The sequence below is a fragment of the Gorilla gorilla genome, chromosome 6 (assembly GCF_029281585.2).
Source record: "Gorilla gorilla gorilla isolate KB3781 chromosome 6, NHGRI_mGorGor1-v2.1_pri, whole genome shotgun sequence".
NCBI classification, from domain to species: domain Eukaryota; kingdom Metazoa; phylum Chordata; class Mammalia; order Primates; family Hominidae; genus Gorilla; species Gorilla gorilla.
Window position 1 is genome coordinate 23,671,350 of NC_073230.2, and position 22,562 is coordinate 23,693,911.

The 22,562-nt window shown below is 37.3% G+C and overlaps 1 protein-coding gene and 1 long non-coding RNA gene across 4 annotated transcripts in view; one reads left to right on the forward strand and one right to left on the reverse strand.

The window, feature by feature from the left end:
• LOC129523774 (uncharacterized) overlaps nucleotides 1-12,555 on the forward strand; it is a 31,956-nt gene extending 19,401 nt beyond the window's left edge. Inside the window, exons 2-3 of the long non-coding RNA XR_008667383.2 lie at nucleotides 1,344-1,387; nucleotides 11,936-12,555. This is a non-coding gene — a long non-coding RNA (uncharacterized lncRNA). The remainder of the gene's footprint in view (nucleotides 1-1,343; nucleotides 1,388-11,935) is intronic.
• The window catches only part of CRPPA (CDP-L-ribitol pyrophosphorylase A), a 330,476-nt gene that overhangs the window by 142,681 nt on the left and 165,233 nt on the right, over nucleotides 1-22,562 (reverse strand). For all 3 annotated transcript variants that reach the window (XM_019030382.4, XM_031012648.3, XM_055347369.2), the window contains one exon: nucleotides 22,419-22,511. In XM_019030382.4, coding sequence (XP_018885927.3) covers nucleotides 22,419-22,511 — 93 coding nt within the window. The remainder of the gene's footprint in view (nucleotides 1-22,418; nucleotides 22,512-22,562) is intronic.

Below are 22,562 nucleotides of genomic sequence, written 5' to 3' on the forward strand. Positions count from 1 at the left end.
GAACGGTGACTCATTATTTCAAGCTTTTCAGTAAGTGTCTGTTATTACTAACATTAACCTAATTATACTAATAATATACATTAGCAGGCCACATTTGCTGGGAGGGTTCTGGAAATTATAAATGTATTTGAAGTTCCATCTCATATCAATGGTAAGAGCAAGAAACACAAGCTCATAGTTGGATTTTTGATAGTTGAGGAAACAACTCAGAGCTCAGTCATTCTATAAACACATTAACTAAGAAAATTTAAATCTAGAGGCCTCTCACTATATTCTAGAAGTGGAAATACTACTCAGTACTCAGAGGAGTCACGCTGGTGACTTTAACCTGTCCTACTGTTCCCAAATAAGTTTTTCAGTATTGACTCTGGGACTACCTTGACAACACTTGCTACATTCCACCTTAGCAAGTAAAAGTAGAATTAAGCTTAAGTATTGAGCATTTAAGTAAAATTAAGTTCCATAATTCCATAAAACAAAATCTGTGGTACCCAGAAAATTGAATCATATTATACTTTTCAAAAGTATCACACTTAAACTTATTGCTAACAGGATTCAAGCCAAAAAAATCTGAATCTAGAAGTTTCTGGCACTGATTCCATTAGCTTTCTATACTTTCCATACAAGAACAGTTCAGGCTTTCCAAAACCTGCAAAAGTAATCTATTTTTAGGTGGCTACAGATCTTAATCCTAAGGCAACAGCATATAAGCCTGGTAATATTCTTACCATCTTTCTGTCTGCCAATAATTCAACCAATAGAAAAGCTTTTTTTCTGTTTTTATTTTTCAGAATATGAAGTATTACAGTAAAAAGGATTTCACTAAAAAAAATCATCTACCATACAGACACTATAGACGGCTTGGAAAAGACATTGTAATATAAAAGATATATTTTAAATTGTGTCTATCCCTGGAACTCTATTAAAATTCAATATTAAGAAAGTCACAAAGGAGTCTAACTTGCCTTTCAAAGTAAGCTTTAAGAGCTTTCATGCACACACACACACAAAACTTTTGAATATGAATAAAATCTTTTTAATTATACTTTGCCAAAAAATCTGGGATCTTCATCTGCCTATTCAACCTTAAAAAACAAACCACAAAATTCCCTCTCTAATCTTCCGTATCTTACTATCATTCGCCAAGTTTAATGAGACATAAAATTAGAGGTTATACTTTTCTCTCATTTATTTAAGATTCAATTCTTAATGCTTTGATCTCTTAAATGTATCTTGATTTCATTTTGTTCACTCCCACTAAAACTATCTGCCTTTGTTTTGCCTGCTATAACACATACCATCGACCAGATGGCTTATTAACACCAGAAATTTATTTCTCACAGTTCTGGAAGTTGGAAGTACAAGATCAGATTGCCAGCATCATCAGGTACTCATGAGGGCCGTCTTCCAGCTTGCAGACTGCCAACTTCTCATTGTGTCCTCAGGTGGTGAGAACAAACTCTGACTCTTCTTAAAATGGCATTAATCTCATTGATGAGGGCTCTACTCTCAAGATCTAATCACCTCCCAAAGGACCTACCTCCTAATACCATCATTATGGGGGTTAACCATATAAATTTTGAGGGGACACAAACATTCAGTCCAATACACTAACCTAGTCCTCACTACCACTATTATTTCTTGTACTATTATACTGCAGTAGCCTCCCAACTAAACCACAAATTTTTCTGCTTATTTTAATCTACTTTCTGTCCTGCATGCAGGATGTATAAAATGGAAATCTGGTCACATCAATTAATACTAGGCAGTGCTGCTTTATAGACTTCAAACTTAGAAGGCCCAGCTCAAACTCAACACTTTACAATCTGCCATTCCTTCAGTTTCAGACACACTCAGTGGCTCTTTCTAACTCCAACCACTCTATGTGCTTCTTTGTCCATATACAAATGCCAGTCCTCTCACTCCTCACAGAGATGGACCCTGCTTAGTCTTCCAAATCTTGGCTTCCTCTCACATCCTTAAGATGACTTCTCCAGGCTGAACTGCCTCTTTTTCAAGCACACCTGGCTAAATTTCTCAAACCTTAGATGGTAGATAGAAGGGAAAGGGACCAGGGATTTTGTCAACTCCCAGTCACTAAAGTACTTTCCTGGCTAACTCTGGTCATTTTAAGTAAACTCTTATTATGAATCCTTATTTTAGAAAAAACAGACCAATACAATTATTTCCTTAATATATAATAACCTGGAAAATTAGCTTATATAGAATATTTCAGTAATCTAAAGTAAGATGCTGTTTTTTTAAAAAAGATTATATTATCAAATAAGCTCCATGTAGGCCAAAATATCTATCATACAGACATTAAATCAATACTATGTGAATCCATATTAAGTAATCTATTAGGTAAGGGAGAGAATAAGATCATTCCCTGCCAAGTGCTAACTGGATAGTATATATAAAATAAGTTTAAAATGAATTGGTAAGAAGAAACAGTGTGAGCATTACTCAGTATGGAGTCATTCTCAGATGGAAGGGCTTGGATAGACATGAAAGGATAGATTCACTGATGAAAAAATATTTTGTAACAGTTACCAAGCAGAGAGAAAAAACAATGAAACACAAAAATGGAAAATTTAGACTTAATCTGTAAAAACTGGACATAAAAAAGGAGGATAAGAAATGGACAAATACAAGAGAAAACATCAAAATAACCTATGAGTCTTGTGATAAGAATTAACGTAGAAGGTCTCAAAAATGGCTTGAAATAGGAATAACGTATCACCTGATTCATGTTTAACATGACTGTTAAAACCTGAATTATTCTGCTAAATCTACACATTAAAATCATGCATAAGAGCATATGAAAGCAAAAAGACTTCACAGCATGTTCTAGTACAGAAAATATTTTTAGAAAAAGAAGCCATTTAGGTCTGGGCACAGTGGCTCATGCTTGTAATCCCAGCACTCTGGGAGGCCAAGGTGGGTGGATCACTTGAAGTCAGGAGTTCGAGACCAGCCTGGCCAAAATGGTGGAACCCCGTCTCTACTAAAAACACAAAAAATTAGCCAGGCGTGGTGGCAGGTGACTATAATCCCAGTTACTCAGGAGGTGGAGGCAGGAGAATTGCTTGAACCGTGAGGCAGAGGTTGCAGTGAACTGAGATCATGCCACTGCACTCCAGCCTGAGCCACAGAGCAAGACTCTGTCTCAAAAAAAAAAAAAAAAAAAAAAAAAAGCCATTTAGATGCCATCAAAGGCATCCCACTCTGTTTACAGATCAGGATTTTGAACTAAATTCAAAAACATTAAGTAACTTGGACAGGTTAAGAGACACTTGCTACTTGAAGACCTAGTACTTGTGCCTTAAATCTTAACTCTAGATTCGGTATCCTTACCATGCTCATTTTACAAGTTACATTTATACATGAAGTAATGCTCTTTTAAATATTATAATAACAAAGCCATATTAAAAGGCATACTTAAATTGTATTAAGTTTAGGTATTAATAACAAAATATAACCATTAACTTTAATAAATGATATTGAAAATATAATATTTGGTTCCATCTTTGTAAAGAAATAGCACGTGAGAATTAAAGCTAAAGTCTATTTCCATTATTTAAATAGAAGTCAATAGCAAAAAAAAATAAAAAATAAAAAACTAGTGAGAGAAGTTGCCAGGCATCTTTTTAAAAACTGAATGACCACATAAATTGTTCAAATTTCTTACCTAGGGCTACAATCAATGTGAAATGCCTAATAAAGTCTAGTTTCATTTATTTTGCCTCCTGTGCATTTCATCTTAAATGTTATAAACTGATTTACTAGAATAGCACTGGAAAATAAATTCACAATCTTGCCAATCTCAGTCATCTGACCAACTTGACAAAACTACTTAAAATAGGGAAATAAATAGCAATGCCAAACTCTGTGCTTAATAAAGAAAAATTTACTCATAAAACTTAGACAAAGTCCTCTGGAATTCATTTTATTCACACATTGCTTCAGAATTCCATTCTATCTGAAAATAACTTACCATTAAAAGAATGAATACTAGCGAGGTATGCCCTATGAGAATCATTTCTTTACACATCAGTTACATGTCCATCACAACTAATCTCAGGGAGTATTCTATATCCCATAATACAAACTTTCCATTAACCATTTAGTCATAAGCAAAGATCTCCTAAAACTTACAACAACACCATCAATTCTTTCTATTCAACATCTCCTACTAGAATGATTTCATCATTCCTCATTTTTGTGTTAGAAATGAATCTATTCATGACCGCAACTAGATAAAGGTTCCAAAGGTATTTTTAACCAGTATTTATTTAGGTTTTCTCATTGATTTAGGCAGGAAATACCTGAGACTTACTACATTAGCAGAAAACGCATGAAAAAATTTATAGAATTTATACAAGTAATTGTATTTCTGCCACTGGAGCAGTGTACAACTATGAAAGAGAAAATTTTAATATCTCTTAAGTGCCAAAGTAAAAATTCAGTATATAATAAAGCTATAGTTTTTCTGATTAAAAAAAAATGAAAGAATCCATAAGGCTACAGTAGCAATAAGGTTGAGACAGGAATGGAACAGGGATTTGGACTGGCCTGCTCTTAAAGTCAATCATTGGTTATTACACACACACACACACACACACACACACACACACACATTCACACACACACTATTCATTTAAAAATGTAAACTATCAGGGACCTGAAACAGATTATAAAAAGTAAACCCAATATGGATGCAGTGAGAACTAAAATAGCCAGCTCTTTTGTTTGATATGAACTTGTGCCTTGAAAACACATTTTCTTAGTCTAGTAATAATAGAGTTAACAGAGGAACAAGCAGTTAAGTAAAAGATGACAAAGATATGTCTGGGATCTGGTATTAAATTTAACAGCATCATCGATTTTTATAACAAATTCAGTAAGGCTCAGTACCCTCTATGAAGCTAAAGTAAGAAGCCATTAGCACACAGAAGGAATCACTATGTTTTTTAAATTGTCATTTTTTATTAAGAAGGAACATTAAACACATATATGTGTGTATATTTTTACTTTTTCCATGCTATTAGCACATTCATGAGAACATAAAAATAACAAGTATATATGATACATAGTAATACACTAGATTGATTCAGTTGCTGGCTCTGCCACTGGTGAGCTTTGGAACATTCTGGAAACAATTTACATCTGTGACAGTTTCTCCAGATGTGAAAATATCAAGTGTAAATGGATGATGACTTTCTTTTCTTTTCTTTTTTTAATTTGCTGACATGTTCAAATACTAAATATTTTCAAGTATTTTAAAGATAATTTATTGTAATGTCAATAAACTACTTCCTAATAACTAGAACTCAATTCAATACTTTTGAAGGTTATGTTTCTCACAGTATTAAAATTCCCCCTGGTAATTTATGCTTTTAGCTAAAGTAAATTCATGAGATTTTTAACTCTCATAAAACACCAATAAAATCATTGTATATACAAGCAGAGAAAAGCAAAGCTCTCATGTAATTATGTAGATAATTACAGTAAAACTTTTGCTATGGAAAATGCGATTAACTACTTTATCAAGTAAAATTAGAGTTTGCTTTATATTTTGAACTTAGATTTGTTGCCAATTTCTTCCCACTTTTAACAATTAAACACTTACTTGGTACATATTATATGAACTTGCTGTGTTTCTTTAAAAAAGCTTTAAATAACAAAATATTGTCCACTATTTTATCTAAGAGTAGAAAAGGATATTTTGGGAAACGTTGCCAGAACCAAATACATAAGGAACTTTATTTTACTTTTTGGATGTGGGAAGGTATTATTTGTGGTTTTACATAATACTGCTAAAAAACACATATAGTTCGTTTTTTTCTCCTGAAATCTCCTTTATCACTGGGCAAAAAAACAGCTCTCTGATCAGTAACTTGTAAGCAAGGAACTCAGCCTACAGTTCAGATTCTTACAGCCTATAAATCTTGTTTAATTTAGGTAAAAATCTATTCTTTCTTTCTTTTTTTTTTTTTTTTTTGGGAGATACAGTCTCGCTCTGTCGCCCAGGCTGGAATGCAGTGGTGCGATCTCGGTTCACTGCCTCCCGGGTTCCAGCGATTCTCCTGCCTCCGCCTCCCGAGTAGCTGGGATGGAACTACAGGCACCCGCCACCACACCCGGCTAATTTTTCGTATTTTTAGTAGAGATGGGATTTTACCATGTTAGCCAAGATGGTCTCAATCTCCTGACCTCGTGATCTGCCCGCCTCTGCCTCCCAAAGTGTTGTGATTACGGGCTTGAGCCACCGCGCCCGGCCAAATCTAATCTTTTTAAAGTGATTTTTACATGAGAAATTTTATGAATTTACCTTTTAGTACTGCAACACATTTACTATATTACTTCCTTTTTCTAAGAATGTTTTCATCATTACTTAATGAACAAAAACACGTAAGAGTAGAAAACAGAGAACTGGATATGTCCCATGTTCATATCATATCTTTTGTGACAGGTCACCACCCAAAAAACTTTTAGAAAATCCTTTTTGAAAGATGCAATCTGACAGAGGTGGTAGCAATACTACACACCCCCGTAAATGCAACGAACAGAAGGCTAACAATAACTTCAGTCAAATCAGGGCAAAAATTGAGCTCCTCGACAACAGAGTATAGACTAAGCATTTAGAAAAATCACATATGAAAAAAGTTTCAAACATAATTCCGACAGAATTTTATTTTTACAAAAGAAAGTGCTGGTTTGTAGCATTAGATTTTTCTTCTTAAGACACAAGGGATCTAAACTTGTAAAATTCCATTATGCTGACCAGTCTCCAATAAAAAAAAAAAAATATTTTCACCCAAGTAGGGATATTCTCTTAGTATAAGATGTGGTGTTATCAGGCAAGTATTTCTAAAAGCTCACAGTTAAAAGACTGCATAGAATCATAATGTCATACTAATATACACAGATTCATTAAGAACAGAACATTTATAATATGACCCACACGACAATTTCAGGCCACTTAACGCTGAAATCTGCTTTACTTCAAGTAATCAATATCACCACCAGTCTCTAAATGGTTTGGGTCTGTGTTCCCACCCAAATCTCATTTCAAATTGTAATTCCCACATGTCAAAGGCGGGACCGATAATCTTGATGTGTCAAGGGAGGGAGGCGATTGAAACATGGGGGTGGTTTCCCCCATGCTGTTCTCGTGATAGTGAGTTCTCCTGAGATCTGATGGTTTTGTAAGTGTTTGGAAGTTCCTCCTTCATTCTTCTCTCACCTGTCGCCTTTTGAAGAAGGTGCCTGCTTCTCCTTCCACCATGATTTTAAGTTTCCTGAAGCCTCCCCAGCCATGTGGAACTGTGAGAATTAAACCTCCTTTGTTTACAGGTTGTCCTGTCTAGGGTAGTATCTTTATAGCAGTGTGAAAACAGACTAATAGAGTAGATGATAGTAAAAATCTGTAGAATTCTGAGAATTCAATATAATTACAATAAAATAGTTACATCTAGCAAAACATAAGTATTTTATTAAGTTGGTCAAAGTAATATTGGCAGACTCCTTAAATCATGCTAAATAGCACAGAAATGAGAACTTCTCAAAAGAAGACTACATAAAACATATAAAAATAAAGGAGAATAATGACTGAAGAGATGGTCCAAAAATATTTCTAATATCAAAGGATTAATAATGAATATTTTTAGAAATCTATAAGTACCCTAAAAATATTTTAGAAAAAATAACCACCTCAAAGCTGGGTGCAGTGGCTACGTCTGTAATTCCAACACTTTGGGAGGCCAAGGTGGAAAGATTGCTTGAGCTCAGGAGTTTAAGACCAGACTGGGCAGCACAACAAGACCTCATCTCTACCAAAAATTAAAAAAATTAGCCAGGCATAGTGGTGTGCACCTGTACTCCCAGCTACTTAGGAGGCTGAGGCAGGAGGATCACTTGAGCCTGGGAGATGGAGGCTTCATTGAGCTATGATCACAGTATACTCCAGCTTAGACAATAGAGTGAGATCCTGTCTCAGTCAATCAATCAATCAATCAATAACCACTTGAAATGAAGCATATTACAGCATACTATTATATAATGTCTACAAGATGATACAAAAAGCTTAATTTTGCAAACATAACCTAAAGGATTTTAAGAAGATAAGACTATTTTAATAAGTATCTTATCTCTTTTAAAAACAAAGTCTCGAATTTTTTTTTCTGCTCTTCATGGTGAAAATTTGTTCCCTTCTGTAAGTGGATCTTAGAATAGTAGCCTCTTACAAGTGCCAATTTATCTTAGCTAACAAAAATTTCCCACGTTAAATAATCTCTAGCCCATTTCACCTTTCATTAGAGACAAAAAGTTGATCTTCATGTAGTCAAGATCTCTGCAGAACCTAAAAATAAAATCCAATTATGCTAGATACCAATGTACCAACAACCAAGCACCATTAACTATCCACTCACTGCTTAACTTCTTCCAGGAGAAATAATATAGATGAGGTTCAAAGTTACATGTCCCTTTAGAATATCTATTGAATGACAGATACCAGGGAATTCCAAAGTATTTTTATATACTTGAGAACGTAAGAGACAATGGAGGTTTCATCAGTATTGTATCCTGAAACAAATTTCAACCACTTAAACCTAACCCAATGTTGTTTTTGCCAAATGCCCACCTAAGTTGACATTCAGCCTCATTTTTCTTTAAATATCTGTTCTTGTAGAGTAAAAAGTGATGATGTTGCAAATGACAACCTTAACTAGTCTCTCTATTGAAAAGCCTCATAAATGTCTAATAGCCACAATTTTACTTGGCTACTTCAGATGGACTGAAATTGGAACTTGAAGACCCTTGTATAAGAAAAAGAACCGTTGTAAACCATTGCAAATCTCAGCCAAGACAAAATGGCCTTTAAACATCTACAATAAATGCACTGAATATCTGTGGAATCACATAACTCAAAAATAAAAACGGACATATTTTTCTATAACTTTGATATCATTTTGTAATATATTTTCTGATGAATAAAACCTACTTGTTTAGGGAAGCAAGTGATCACACTCCTTTTGGCCATTCTTTTCAAATTTTAAAGTTGTTTAACAAAAGTCTTATATTTAAAAAAAAAAAAAAAAAAAAAGCTTGTGGTAGGGCCTCTTTCTTGGTTTAATCTTCCAGAAAAGTTAATTCAGACAGAATGACAGAGAACACTATAGCCTCTGAAGTGCCTGATATGCAATTTTCCAATTACAAACATATGTATACATGTCTGCATATGAATTTGCACATGCAAACAGTCTATGTATGTATGTGTATCAGTAGTTTTTCCTCTTACTAATGAGAAAACTGTGATATATCTAGATTTAAGACTTTCATTTTACTCTATTTTATAATTATATTTTCCATACATCTATTAATTTGGTGCACATTTGAAATGTCCTGCCAAATTTTCATTAATAGGAAAACTGAAATTGCTTTCTGGCCATTTTTGGTGAAGGCGGTATCAGAAGGAAAAAGGATGAAGCCTGATCAGTCATATTCACAATCACTGACAGGACAATTCAAACACCCAGACACTATTCACTTGCCTCTCCATCCAAGAAGCCAGCATTACTTACTGTACCCTTTCTAGCGATTTGCTCCATCCTATGGATACAGATGCTAGATATAATCTAGTGACACATTTTTCTATTAAGGCAATAATGCTCATAATATCACCACACTAAGTCAGCCTATGCAATGAGAAAGTAACAAGCATACCTCAAAAATATTGGGAGTTTCCCTCCAGACTACTGGAGCCAATAAAGCAAATATCACAATAAAATGAGTCACATGACATTTTTTATTTCCCATGGCATATAAAAGTCATATTTACATTATACTATTGTCCGTTAAGTGCACAATAGCATTATGACTAAATAATAATATACATATCTTAAATTAAAATGGTGTATTGCTAAAAATCCTAATGAACATTTGAGCCTTCAGTGAGTCCTAATCTTTTTGCTGGCATAATGGCTCCTGACTGTTCACGGTGGTGGTTGCTGAAGGTTGGGTGGATGTGGCAACTTCTTAAAATAAGACAACAACATAGTTCGCTGCCTACAGTGATCCTTCTTTTCACACAAAAAAATTTCTCTGTAGAATGGGATACTGTTTGATAGCATTTGACCCACAACAGAATTTCTTTCAAAGTTGGACTTAATCTTCTCAAACCCTGCCACTGCTTTATCAACTAAGTTTATATAATATTGTAAATCCTTTATTGTCATTCCAACAACGTTCACAGTATCTTCACCCGATGTAGATTCCATCTCAAGAAACCACTTTCTCTTTGCTCATCCATAAGAAGCAACTCCTCATCCATCTAAGTTTTATGAAATTGCAGCAATTCAGTCATATATTCAGACTCTACTTCTATTCTCTTGCTATTGCCACCACATCAGCAGTTACTTCCCCTGTTGAAGTCACATCCCTCCAAGTCTTCCGTGAGGGTTGGATTATGACCCCCCAAGAATCATGAATGTTCCTAATGACAACTAACAGGGTGAATCCTTTCCAGAAGGTTTTCAATTTACTTTGCTCAGATCCATCAGAGGAATCTGTCTAGGGCAGTGATAGCCTTACACAAGGTATTTCTTCAAAAATAAGACATGAAAATCTAAATGACTCCTTGATTTATAAGCTGATGAATAAATGTCGTGTTAGCAGATATAAAGTAACATTAATTTGCTTATACTCCATCAAAGATCTTGGGTAACTAGGTACATTGTCAATAAGCAGTAATATTTTGAAAGGAATCTTTCTTTCTGAGCAGTAAGTCTCAAAAGTGGGCTTAAAATATTCAGTAAACCACGCTGTAAACAGATGTGCTGTCATCCAGGTTTTGTTCTTCCATTTATAGAGCACAGACACAGAGTAGACTTAGCATAATTCTTAAGGGTCCTAGGATTTTCAGAATGGTAAGTGAGCACTGCCTTCAACTGAAAGTCACTAGCTGCATTAGCTCCTAACAAGTGTCAGCCTATCATTTGAAGCTAGGCATTGACTTCTCTTCTCTGTCCATAAAAGCCCTACCTGGCATGTTCTTCCAATAGAAGGCTGTCTCATCTACATTGAAAAATCTGTCATTTAGCATTGCTATGTTCATCAATTATCTCAGCTAGATCTTCTGGATAACTTAGTGCAGCCTCAACATCAGCACTTGCTACTTGACCTTGCACTTTTCTGTTATGAAGACAATTCTGTCTTTTTAAACCACATGAATAAACTGCTAGCTTCAAACTCTTCTTCTGTAACTTCTTCACTTTCTGCAGCCTTCACAGAATTGAAGGGAATTAGGGCCTTGCTCTAAATTAGGCTTTGTATCTTTTGATTGAAAGTGACTGACACAGGACTCTTCCTTTCACTTGAACACACAGGGGTCATTGTAGGGTTATTAATTGGCCTGATTTCAGTATTGTTTTGTTTCAGGGAACAGGGAATCTCAAAGAGAAGGAGAGAGATGAGGAAAACAGTCAAAAGGCAATCAGAACACACACAATATTTATCAGTTAAGCTTGCCACCTTATGCAGATATGATTTGCAGTGTTCCAACACAATAATAGTAATATCAGAGATCACTGATCATAGACTACCATAGCAGATATAATAAAGATGAAACAGTTTAAAATATTGTGAGAATTACCAAAATGTGATAGAGACAGAAAGTGAGCATACACTGTGGGAAAAATGGTACCAATAGACTTGCCAGACACAGGGTTGCCAAAAAACTTCAATTTGTAAAACACGTATCTTCAGAGTGCAATAAACTGAAGTATGCCTACGTTCAAGTATTATAAAGGGATAATGTTCTGATTTAAAATAAACATTGTACTATATTTTAGCATACAGACTTTTAATTCTATTTTAAAACTAGTTGTGAGAGACATGTACACCCTAACAAAAGGGTTATCTTTTCTCTTAGCTTGGTACGGGAACAACAGAGAGCCAGACAATTCTGCCATTCACTGGGACACACGAGATGGAACTCAACAGAAGTCAAGAGAAAACTAAATTCAAATATTTACAGAGGCAATAAAAAAGCCTAGGACTCAGACACAATAGCAATGAACAGAAGAACTAACAGTTCAAAACTGAGGGCTAAGCACAGTGGCTCAGGACCGTAATCCCAGCACTTTGGAAGGCAGGAGCATTGCTTGAGGCCAGGAGTTCATGAACAGCCTGAGCAACAAAGTGAGACCCCATCTCTACAAAAAATAGAAAAAAAAAATTAACCAAATGTGGCGGCATCCACCTGTAGCCTCAGCTACTCAAGTGGCTGAGCTGGAGGGATCACTTGAGCCCAAAAGGTTGAGTCTGCAGTGAGCCATAATCATGCCACTGCAATCCAGCCTGGGCAAAACAGTGAGACTCTAACTCAAAAAGTAATTATAAGAGAGCCTATGTGCCTGTCTTTGTGCATTTGGTGGAGGGGGACAGAGAGAGAAACGTAAAAGGAAAACTCACAGGTGGCAGATTCCAATTTGGGTGCCTGTATAGCCACAGCTGTACTACCATTAAGAAAAGAAGTCAACTTACAGAGAATGTGCTTCTGTGATATATCTGATAGGCTAAATTTGAAAGGGGAGTACTCCAATGGAAGTACCTAATAAAATATTGGGAAATAGTGAGACAACTCAAGATGGCTGAATAGGAACAGCTCCCGTCTGCAGCTCCCAGCAAGATCCACGCAGAAGGCAGGTGATTTCTGCATTTCCAACTGAGGTACCTAGTTCATCTCACTGGGACTGGTTGGACAGTGGGTGCAGCCCACAGAGGGCGAGCTGAAGAAGGGTGGGGCGTCACCTCACCTGGGAAGTGCAAGGGGTCAGGGGATTTCCCTTTCCTAGCCAAGGGAAGCCATGACAGACTGTACTTGCAGGAACAGTATACTGTTGCCCACATACTGTGCTTTTCCCAAGGTCTTTGCAACTGGCAGACCCAGAGATTCCCTCCAATGTTTGGCTCAGTGGGACCCATAACCACAGAGCCCAGCAAGCTAAGATCTATTGGCTTGAAATTCTTGCTGCTAGTACAGCAGTCTGAGATCAACCTGGGATGCTCCAGTTTGGTGCTGGGAGGGGCGTCCACCATTGCTGAGGCTTAAGTAGGCGGTTTTATGCTTACAGTGTAAACAAAGGCACTGGGTGGTTCGAACTGGATGCAACCCACCAGAGCTCAGTGAGGCTGACCACCTCTCTAGATTCCGCCTCTCTAGATTCCACCTCTCTGGGCAGGGCATCTCTGAACAAAAGGCAGCAGCCCCAGTCAGGGGCTTATAGATAAAACCCCCATCTCCCTGGGACAGAGCACCTGGGGGAAGGGGCAGCTGTGGGCGCAGCTTCAGCAAACTTAAACGTCCCCGCCTGATGGCTCTGAAGAGAGCAGTGGTTCTCCCAGCCCAGCATTTGAGCTCTAATAATGGACCGACTGCCTGCTCAAGTGGGTCCCTGACACCCACGTAGCCTGACTGGGAGATACCTCCCAGTAGGGGCTGATGGACATCTCATACAGGAGAGCTCTGGCTGGCATCTGGTGGGTGCCCCTCTGGGACGAAGCTTCCAGAGGAAGGATCAGACAGCAATAGTTGCTGTTCTGCAGCCTCTGCTGACCATACCCAGGCAAACAGGGTCTGAAGTGGACTTCCAGCAAACTCCAACAAACCTGCAGCTGAGGGGCCTGATTGTTAGAAGGAAAACTAATAAACAGAAAGGATAGCATCAACATCAACAAAAAGGACATCCACACAAAAACCCCATCCGGAGGTCACCAACATCAAAGACCAAAGGTAGATAAAACCACAAAGATGGGGAGAAACCAGTGCAGAAAGGCTGAAAAGTCCAAAAACCACAATGCCTCTTCTCCTTCAAAGGATCACAACTCCTCGCCAGCAAGGGAACAAAACTGGATGGAGAATGAGTCTGACAAACTGACAGAAGTAGGCTTCAGAAGGTGGGTCATAACAAACTCCTCCGAGCTAAGGGAGCATGTTCTAACCCAACACAAGGAAGCTAAGAACCTTTAAAAAAGGTTAGACAAATAGCTAACTAGAATAACCAGTGTAGAGAAGAATATAAAAGACCTGGTACAGCTGAAAAACGCAGCACAAGAACTTCGTGAAGCATACACAAGTTTCCATAGCTGAATCGATCAGGCAGAAGAAAGTATATCAGTGATTACTTAATGAAATAAAGCAAGAAGACAAGATTAGAGAAAACAGAGTGAAAAGAAACGAACAAAGCCTCCAAGAAATACGGGACTATGTGAAAAGACCAAATCTATGTCTGATTGGTGTACCTGAAAGTGACGGGGAGAATGACACCAAGTTGGAAAACACTCTGCAGGATACTAATCAGGAGAATTTCTGCAACCTAGCGAGGCAGGCCAACATTCAAATTCAGGAAATACAGAGACCACCACAAACGTATTCCTCGAAAAGAGCAACCCCAAGACACAGAATCGTCAGACTGATCAAGGTTGAAATGAAGGAAAAAAGGTTAAGGGTAGCTGAAGAGAAAAGTCAGGTTACCCACAAAGGGAAGCCCGTCAGGCTAACAGCGGCTCTCTCAGCAGAAACTCTACAAGCCAGAAGAGAGTGGGGGCCAATATTCAACATTCTTAAAGAAAAGAATTTTCAACCCAGAATTTCATATCCAGCCAAACTAAGCTTCATAAGTGAAGGAGAAATAAAATCCTTTACAGGCAAGCAAATGCTGAGAGAGTTTGTCACCACCAGGCCTGCCTTACAAGAGCTCCTGAAGGAAGCACTAAACATGGAAAGGAGCAACCGGTTACCAGCCATTGCAAAGACATGCCAAATTGTAAAGACCATTGATGCTATAAACAAACTGCATCAACTAACGGGCAAAATAACCAGCCAGCATCATAACGATAGGATCAAATTCACACATAACAATATTAACCTTAAATGTAAATGGAATAAATGCCCAATTTAAAAGACACAGACTGGCAAATTGGACAAACAGTCAAGACCCATCAGTGTGCTACATTCAGGAGACCCATCTCACATGCAAAGACATACATACACTCAAAATAAAAGGATAGATGAAATTTACCAAGAAAATGGAAAGCAAAAAAAAAAGCAGGTGTTGCAATCCTAGTCTCTGATAAAATAGACTTTAAACCAACAAAGATAAAAAAATACAAGGAAGGGCATTACCTATGGTAAAGGGATCAATGCAACAAGAAGAGCTAACTATCCTAAATATATATGCACCCAATACAGGAGGACCCAGATTAATAAAGCAAGTTCTTAGAGACCTACAAAGAGAATTAGACTCCCACCCAATAATAGGGGGAGACTTTAACACCCCACTGTCCATATTAGACAGTTCAACGAGACAGAAAATTAACAAGGATAACGAGGACTTGAACTCAGCTCTGATACAAATGGACCTAATAGAAATCTACAGAACTCTCCACCCCAAATCAAGAGAATATACCTTCCTCTAAGCACCACATCACACTTACTCTAAAATTGACCACATAATTGGAAGTAAAACACTCCTCAGCAAATGTAAAAGAATGGAGATCATAACAAACCATCTCTCAGACCACAACGAAATCAAATTAGAACTCAGGATTAAGAAACTCACTCAAAACTGTACAACTACATGGAAACTGAACAACCTACTCCTGAATGACTACTGGGTAAATAACAAAATGAAGACAGAAATAAAGATGTTCTTTGAAGCCAATGGGAACCAAGACACAAGTACCAGAATCTCTGGGACATATTTAAAGCAGTGTGTAGAGGGAAATTTATAGTACTAAATGCCCACAAGAGAAAGCAGGAAAGATCTAAAATCAATACCCCAACATCACAATGAAAAGAACTAGAGGAGCAAGAGCAAACAAACTCAAAATCTACCAGAAGACAAGAAATAATTAAGATCAGAGCAGAACTGAAGGAGATAGAGACACAGAAAACCCTTCAAAAAAATCAATGAGTCCAGGAGATGACATTTTGAAAAGACTGACAAAATAGATAGACCGCTAGCCAGACTAATAAAAAAGAAAAGAGAGAAGAATCAAATAGACACAATAAAAAATGACAGAGAGCATATCACGACTGCATCAGCATCATCCTGATACCAAAACCTGACAGACAACAGAAAGAAAATTTTAAGCCAATATCCCTGTTGAACATTGGTGTGAAAATCCTGAATAAAATACTGGCAAACGAAATCCAGCAGCACATCAAAAAGCCTATCCACTGAAATCAAGTCGGCTTCATCCCTGGGATGCAAGGCTGGTTCAACATATGCAAATCAATAAATGTAACCCATCACATAAACAGAACCAACAACAAAAACCACATGATTATCTCAATAGATGCAGAAAAGGCCTCTGACAAAATTCACCAGCCCTTCATGCTAAAAACTCTCAATAAACTAAGTATTGACGGAACGTATCTCAAAATAATAAGAGCTATTTATGACAAACCCACAGCCAATATCATACTGAATGGGCAAAAACTGGAAGCATTCCCTCTGAAAACTAGCACAAGACTCGGTTTGCCAGTATTTTATTGAGGACTTTTGCATCGTTGTTCATCAAGGATATTGGTCTAAATTTCTCTTTTTTTGTTGTGTCTCTGCCAGGCTTTGGTATCAGGATGATGGTGGCCTCATAAAATGAGTTAGAGAGGATTCCCTCATTTTCTATTGATTGGAATAGTTTCAGAAGGAATGGTACCAGCTCCTCTTTGTACCTCTGGTAGAATTCGGCTGTGAATCGGTCTGGTCCTGGATTTTTTTTGGTTGGTAAGCTATTAATTATTGCCTCAATTTCAGAGTCTGTTATTGGTCTATTCAGGGATTCAACTTCTTCCTGCTTTAGTCTTGGGAGGGTGTATGTGTTCAGGAATTTATCCATTCCTTCTAGTTCTGTAGTTTATTTGAGTAGAGGTGTTTATAGTATTCTCTGATGGTAGTTTGTATTTCTGTGGGATCGCTGGTGATATCCCCTTTATCATTTTTTATTGCGTCTATTTGATTCTTGTCTCTTTTCTTCATTAGTCTTGCTAGTGGTCTATCTATTTTGTTGATCTTTTCAAAAAACCAGCTCCCGGATTCATTGATTTTTTGAAGGGATTTTTGTGTCTCTATCTCCTTCAGTTCTGCTCTGATCTTAATTATTTCTTGCCTTCTGCTAGCTTTTGAATGTGTTTGCTCAAGCTTCTCTAGTTGTTTTAATTGTAATGTTAGGGTGTCGATTTTAGATCTTTCCTGCTTTCTCTTGTGGGCATTTAGTACTATAAATTTCCCTCTACACACTGCTTTAAATGTGTCCCAGATATTCTGGCATGCGGTGTCTTTCTTCTGATTGATTTCAAAGAACATCTGTATTTCTGCCTTCATTTTGTTATTTACCCAGCAGTCATTCAGGAGCAGGTTGTTCAGTTTCCATGTAGTTGTACAGTTTTGAATGGGTTTCTTAATCCTGAGTTCTAATTTGATTGCACTGTGGTCTGAGAGACAGACTGTTACGATTTCTGTTCTTTTACATTTGCTGAGGAATACTTTACTTCCAACTATATGGTCAATTTTGGAATAAGTGTGATGTGGTGCTGAAAAGGATGTACATTCTGTTGATTTGGGGTGGTGACTTCTGTAGATGTCTATTAGGTCCGCTTGGTGCAGAGATGAGTTCAAGTTAAGCAATACCATTCAGGACATAGGCATGGGCAAAGACTTCATGACTAAAACACCAAAGCAATGGCAACGAAAGCCAAAATTGACAAATGGGATCTAATTAAACTAAAGAGCTTCTGCACAGCAAAAGAAACTACCATCAGAGTGAACAGGCAACCTACAGAGCGGGAGAAAATTTTTGCAATGTACCCATCTGACAAAGAGCTAATATCCAGACTCTACCAAGAACTTAAACAAATTTACAAGAAAAAAACAAACAACCCCATCAAAAAGTGGGCAAAGGATAGGTACAGACACTTCTCAAAAGAAGACATTTATGCAGCCAACAGACACATGAAAAAATGCTCATCATCACTGGCCATCAGAGAAATACAAATCAAAACCACAATGAGATACCATCTCACACCAGTTAGAATGGTGATCATTAAAAAGTCAGGAAACAACAGATGCTGCAGAGGATGTGGAGAAATAGGAACACTTTTACATTGTTGGTGGGACTGCAAACTAGTTCAACCATTGTGGAAGACAGTGTGGCAATTCCTCAAGGATCTAGAACTAGAAATACCATTTAACCCAGAGATCCCATTACTGGGTATATACCCAAAAGATTATAAATCATGCTACTATAAAGACACATGCACACCTATGTTTATTGCGGCACTATTCACAATAGCAAAGACCTGGAACCAACCCAAATGCCCATCAACGATAGACTGGATTAAGAAAATGTGGCACATATACACCATGGAATACTATGCAGCCATAAAAAATGATAGTTCATGTCCTTTGTAGGGACATGGATGAAGCTGGAAACTATCATTCAGAGCAAACTATTGCAAGGACAGAAAACCAAATACTGCATGTTCTCACTCATAGGTGGGAATTGTACAATGAGAACACTTGGACGCAGAGTGGGGAACATCAAACATGGGGGCCTGTAGTGGGGTGAGGGCAGTGGGCAGGGACAGCATTAGGAGAAATACCTAATGTAAACGACGAGTTACTGGGTACAGCATACCAACATGGCACATGTGTACCTATGTAACAAACCTGCACATTGTGCACATGTACCCTAGATCTTAAAGTATAAGAAAGAAAGACAGAAAGAAAGAAAGACAGACAGACACACAGAAAGAAAGAAAGAAAGAAAGAAAGAAAGAAAGAAAGAAAGAAAGAAAGAAAGAAAGAAAAGAAAGAAAGAAAGAAAGGCAGGCAGGTACAAGACAAGGATGCCCCCTCTCACCACTCCTATTCAACATAGTACTGGAAGTTCTGGCCAGGGCAATCAGGCAAGAGAAAGAAATAAAGGGTATTCAATTAGTAAAAGAGGAAGTCAAATTGTCTCTGTTTGCAGATGACATGATTGTATATTTAGAAAACCCCATCACGTCAGCCCCAAATCTCCTTAAGCTGATAAGCAACTTCAGCAAAGTCTCAGGATACAAAATCAACGTGCAAAAATCACAAGCATTCCTAGATACCAATATCAGACAAATAGAGAGCCAAATCATGAGTGAACTCCCATTCACAATTGCTACAAAGAGAATAAAATACCTAGGAATCCAACTTACAAGGAATGTGAAAGAGCTCTTCAAGGAGAACTACAAACCACTGCTCAAGGAAATAAAAGAGGACACAAACAATTGGAAGAACATTCCATGCTCATGGATAGGAAGAATCAACATTGTGAAAATGGCCATGCTGCCCAAAGTAATTTATAGATTCAGTGCTATCCCCATCAAGTTACCAATGACTTTCTTCACAGAATTGGAAAAAACTACTTTAAAGTTCATATGGAACCAGAAAAGAGCCTGCATTGCCAAGACAATCCTAAGCAAAAAGAACAAAGCTGGAGGCATCACGCTACCTGACTTCAAACTATACTGCAAGGCTACAGTAACCAAAACAGCATGGTACTGGGTACCAAAACAGATATATAGACCAATAGAACAGAACAGAGACCTCAGAAATAACACCACACATCTACAACCATCTGATCTTTCACAAACCTGACAGAAACAAGCAATGAGGAAAGGATTCCCTATTTAATAAATGGTGCTGGGAAAACTGGCTAGCCATAAGCAGAAAGCTGAAACTGGATCCCTTCCTTATGCCTTATACAAAAATTAACTCAAGATCAATTAAAGACTTAAACATAAGACCTAAAACCATAAAAACCCTAGAAGAAAACCTAAGCAATACCATTCAGGACATAAAGATGGGCAAGGCCTTCATGACTAAAACACCAAAAGCAATGGCAACAAAAGCCAAAATTGACAAATGGGATCTAATTAAACTAAAGTGCTTCTGCAAAGCAAAAGAAACTACCATCAGAGTGAACAGGCAACCTACAGTATGGGAGAAAATGTTTGCAATCTATCTATCTGAAAAAGGTCGAATATCCAGAATCTACAAGGAACTTAAACAAATTTACAAGAAAAAATCAAACAACCCCATAAACATGGGTGAAAGATATGAACAGACAGTTCTCAAAAGAAGACACTTATGTAGCCAAGAAACATGAAAAAATGCTCATCATCACTGGAAACGCATATCAAAACCACAATAAGATACCATCTCACACCAGTTAGAATGGCAATCATTAAAAAGTCAGGAAACAACAGACGCTGGAGAGGATGTGGAGAAATAGGAATGCTTTTACACTGTTGGTGACATTGTGGAAGACAGTGTGGCAATTCCTCAAGAATCTAGAACCAGAAATACCATTTGACCCAGCAATCCCATTACTGGGTATATACCAAAAGGATTATAAATCATTCTACAATAAAGACACATGCACACGTATGTTTACTGCAGCTCTGTTCACAATAGCAAAGTCTTGGAACCAACCCAAATGCCCATCAGTGATAGACTGGATAAAGAAAATGTGGCACATATACACCATGGAATACTATGCAGCCATAAAAAAGGATGCGTTCATGTCCTTTGCAGGGACATAGATGAAACTAGAAACCATCATTCTCAGCAATCTAACACAAGAACAGAAAACCAAACACCACATGTTCTCACTCATAAGTGGTAGCTGAACAATGAGAACACATGGACACAAGGAGGGGAACATCACACACTGGGGCTTGTTGGGGAGTGGGGGGCTGGGAGAGGGATAGCATTAGGAGAAATACCTAATGTAAATGACAAGTTGATGGGTGTAGCATACCAGCATGCACATGTATACCTATGTAATAAACCTGCACATTTTGCACATGTACCCCAGAACTTAAAGTATAATTTAAAAAAAATGTTGGGAAATACATGGCTGAAGCTTAGGAATCAGATTAGAGCTGTGGAAGTTAATTTGGAGTCATCTCATCCAAAGACAAAAAAGAGGACCATACTATTAAACAAAACTAACTTCACATGCCTGATCAGGGCCTAGCAGTGTGCTAGAAACTACATTTTGCATTCATTCACTTTCATCCTTATAACAACTTAAGAAGTAGAGTTATTAGCCTTGTTTCTACGTCGAGGAAACCAAACCTCAGAACAATTAAGTAACTAGACCAAGAAACAAGTGTTCTGAGTTCAAAGCCTTTGTTATTTTCACTACATTGGACGGCCTCATCACCATATCTGGGAACATGGAAAAATGAAATTTCTAAGCAAGTAAATGTGGAGAGAGGAATAAAAGGCCAAACACAGAACTTTGAACTTATCTCTATCCTAAGAGCCTCAGAGGCTTCCAACATTGGATATATTCCATATTGTTTCTAAAAATCTCAATGAAAGCTTGTGTTCTATGAAGATCAATTACATAAGAAGCTTGGGTTTCAAAACCAGATGCAATCATGAAAGTTATCTTTATGGTATATGACCAAATAAAGAGGCCACTGAATTAATTAAATCTCCCATAGTTGCTAATTTGTTACTACTTGCATTACTCAGTCAAGAGTTATTTATATTGCAAATTATCTTTATTCTTTATTACTAATCTTACCTGACAAGAATTAAATTCCCACAGTATGGGATGCGCCTGAGCTTTAGGAACTTCGAAGCTGCTAGGCACTTCTGAGAATTTACGGTCTGGAACCCCTTCACACAGCAAAATGCTACCAACTATACATTCTGCTCCTCAGCCAATTTAGAGGGCTTGGGCTCTGATTTTGTTCCTTCCTGAGTTTACTCTCTGATAGTCCCCTCTGCTATACAGTTTAATGGGCTAATCAAATAAATTCTGCATTAAATGTATACTTTTAGATTTTCATGGAAAAATCTCCCAAAATTTTTCATAGGCCATTCTTCTAGGAATTCTCTTTAATTTGTTGCTTGTTCTACTTTTGCTTTCGGTGGAACAGAGAAAATGAAACAACCCAAGAATCAGCTTTCTTCCACGAGGTTTTTTCCTCACATTAACATCTGGAATGCTTCCCTAATGGTATTCTGATAATATATTAAATAAAGCTGTTTTAAATTATCCAAACAACCAGTTGACTTAAGCCGAATACTTTGCCATTTTAGTGAAGGAAAAAATATGAAATTGGTTGCTGGGTTGAAAAAGATTTCCAAACCTGTCAGTTCAACCAAATGATTGCAATGATAAAGGCATTCAGTCATAGAAGTCATAGCTAGAGAGTAAGCAGAGGAATCCACAAACAAGAGTTTCTTTTGAGTATGGGTCAATGCTCTCAATTGGATGAGTTTTTAAAAATATGTACATTGAGTTACAAAGAAGGAAGCATAAGTTTGAGAAAAATCTGCATTAATTTCACTTACTGAAACAACAACAACAGGATATAAAATGCAAAGATTACTCTCTTCAAGCATGCTCAGTAACTTCTGGGTTTCTTGAAAATCAGAGGTTGTAACCTAAAAGACCAGAAAAATAAAAGGATATGAGAAGACGTTTTTAAATGACTT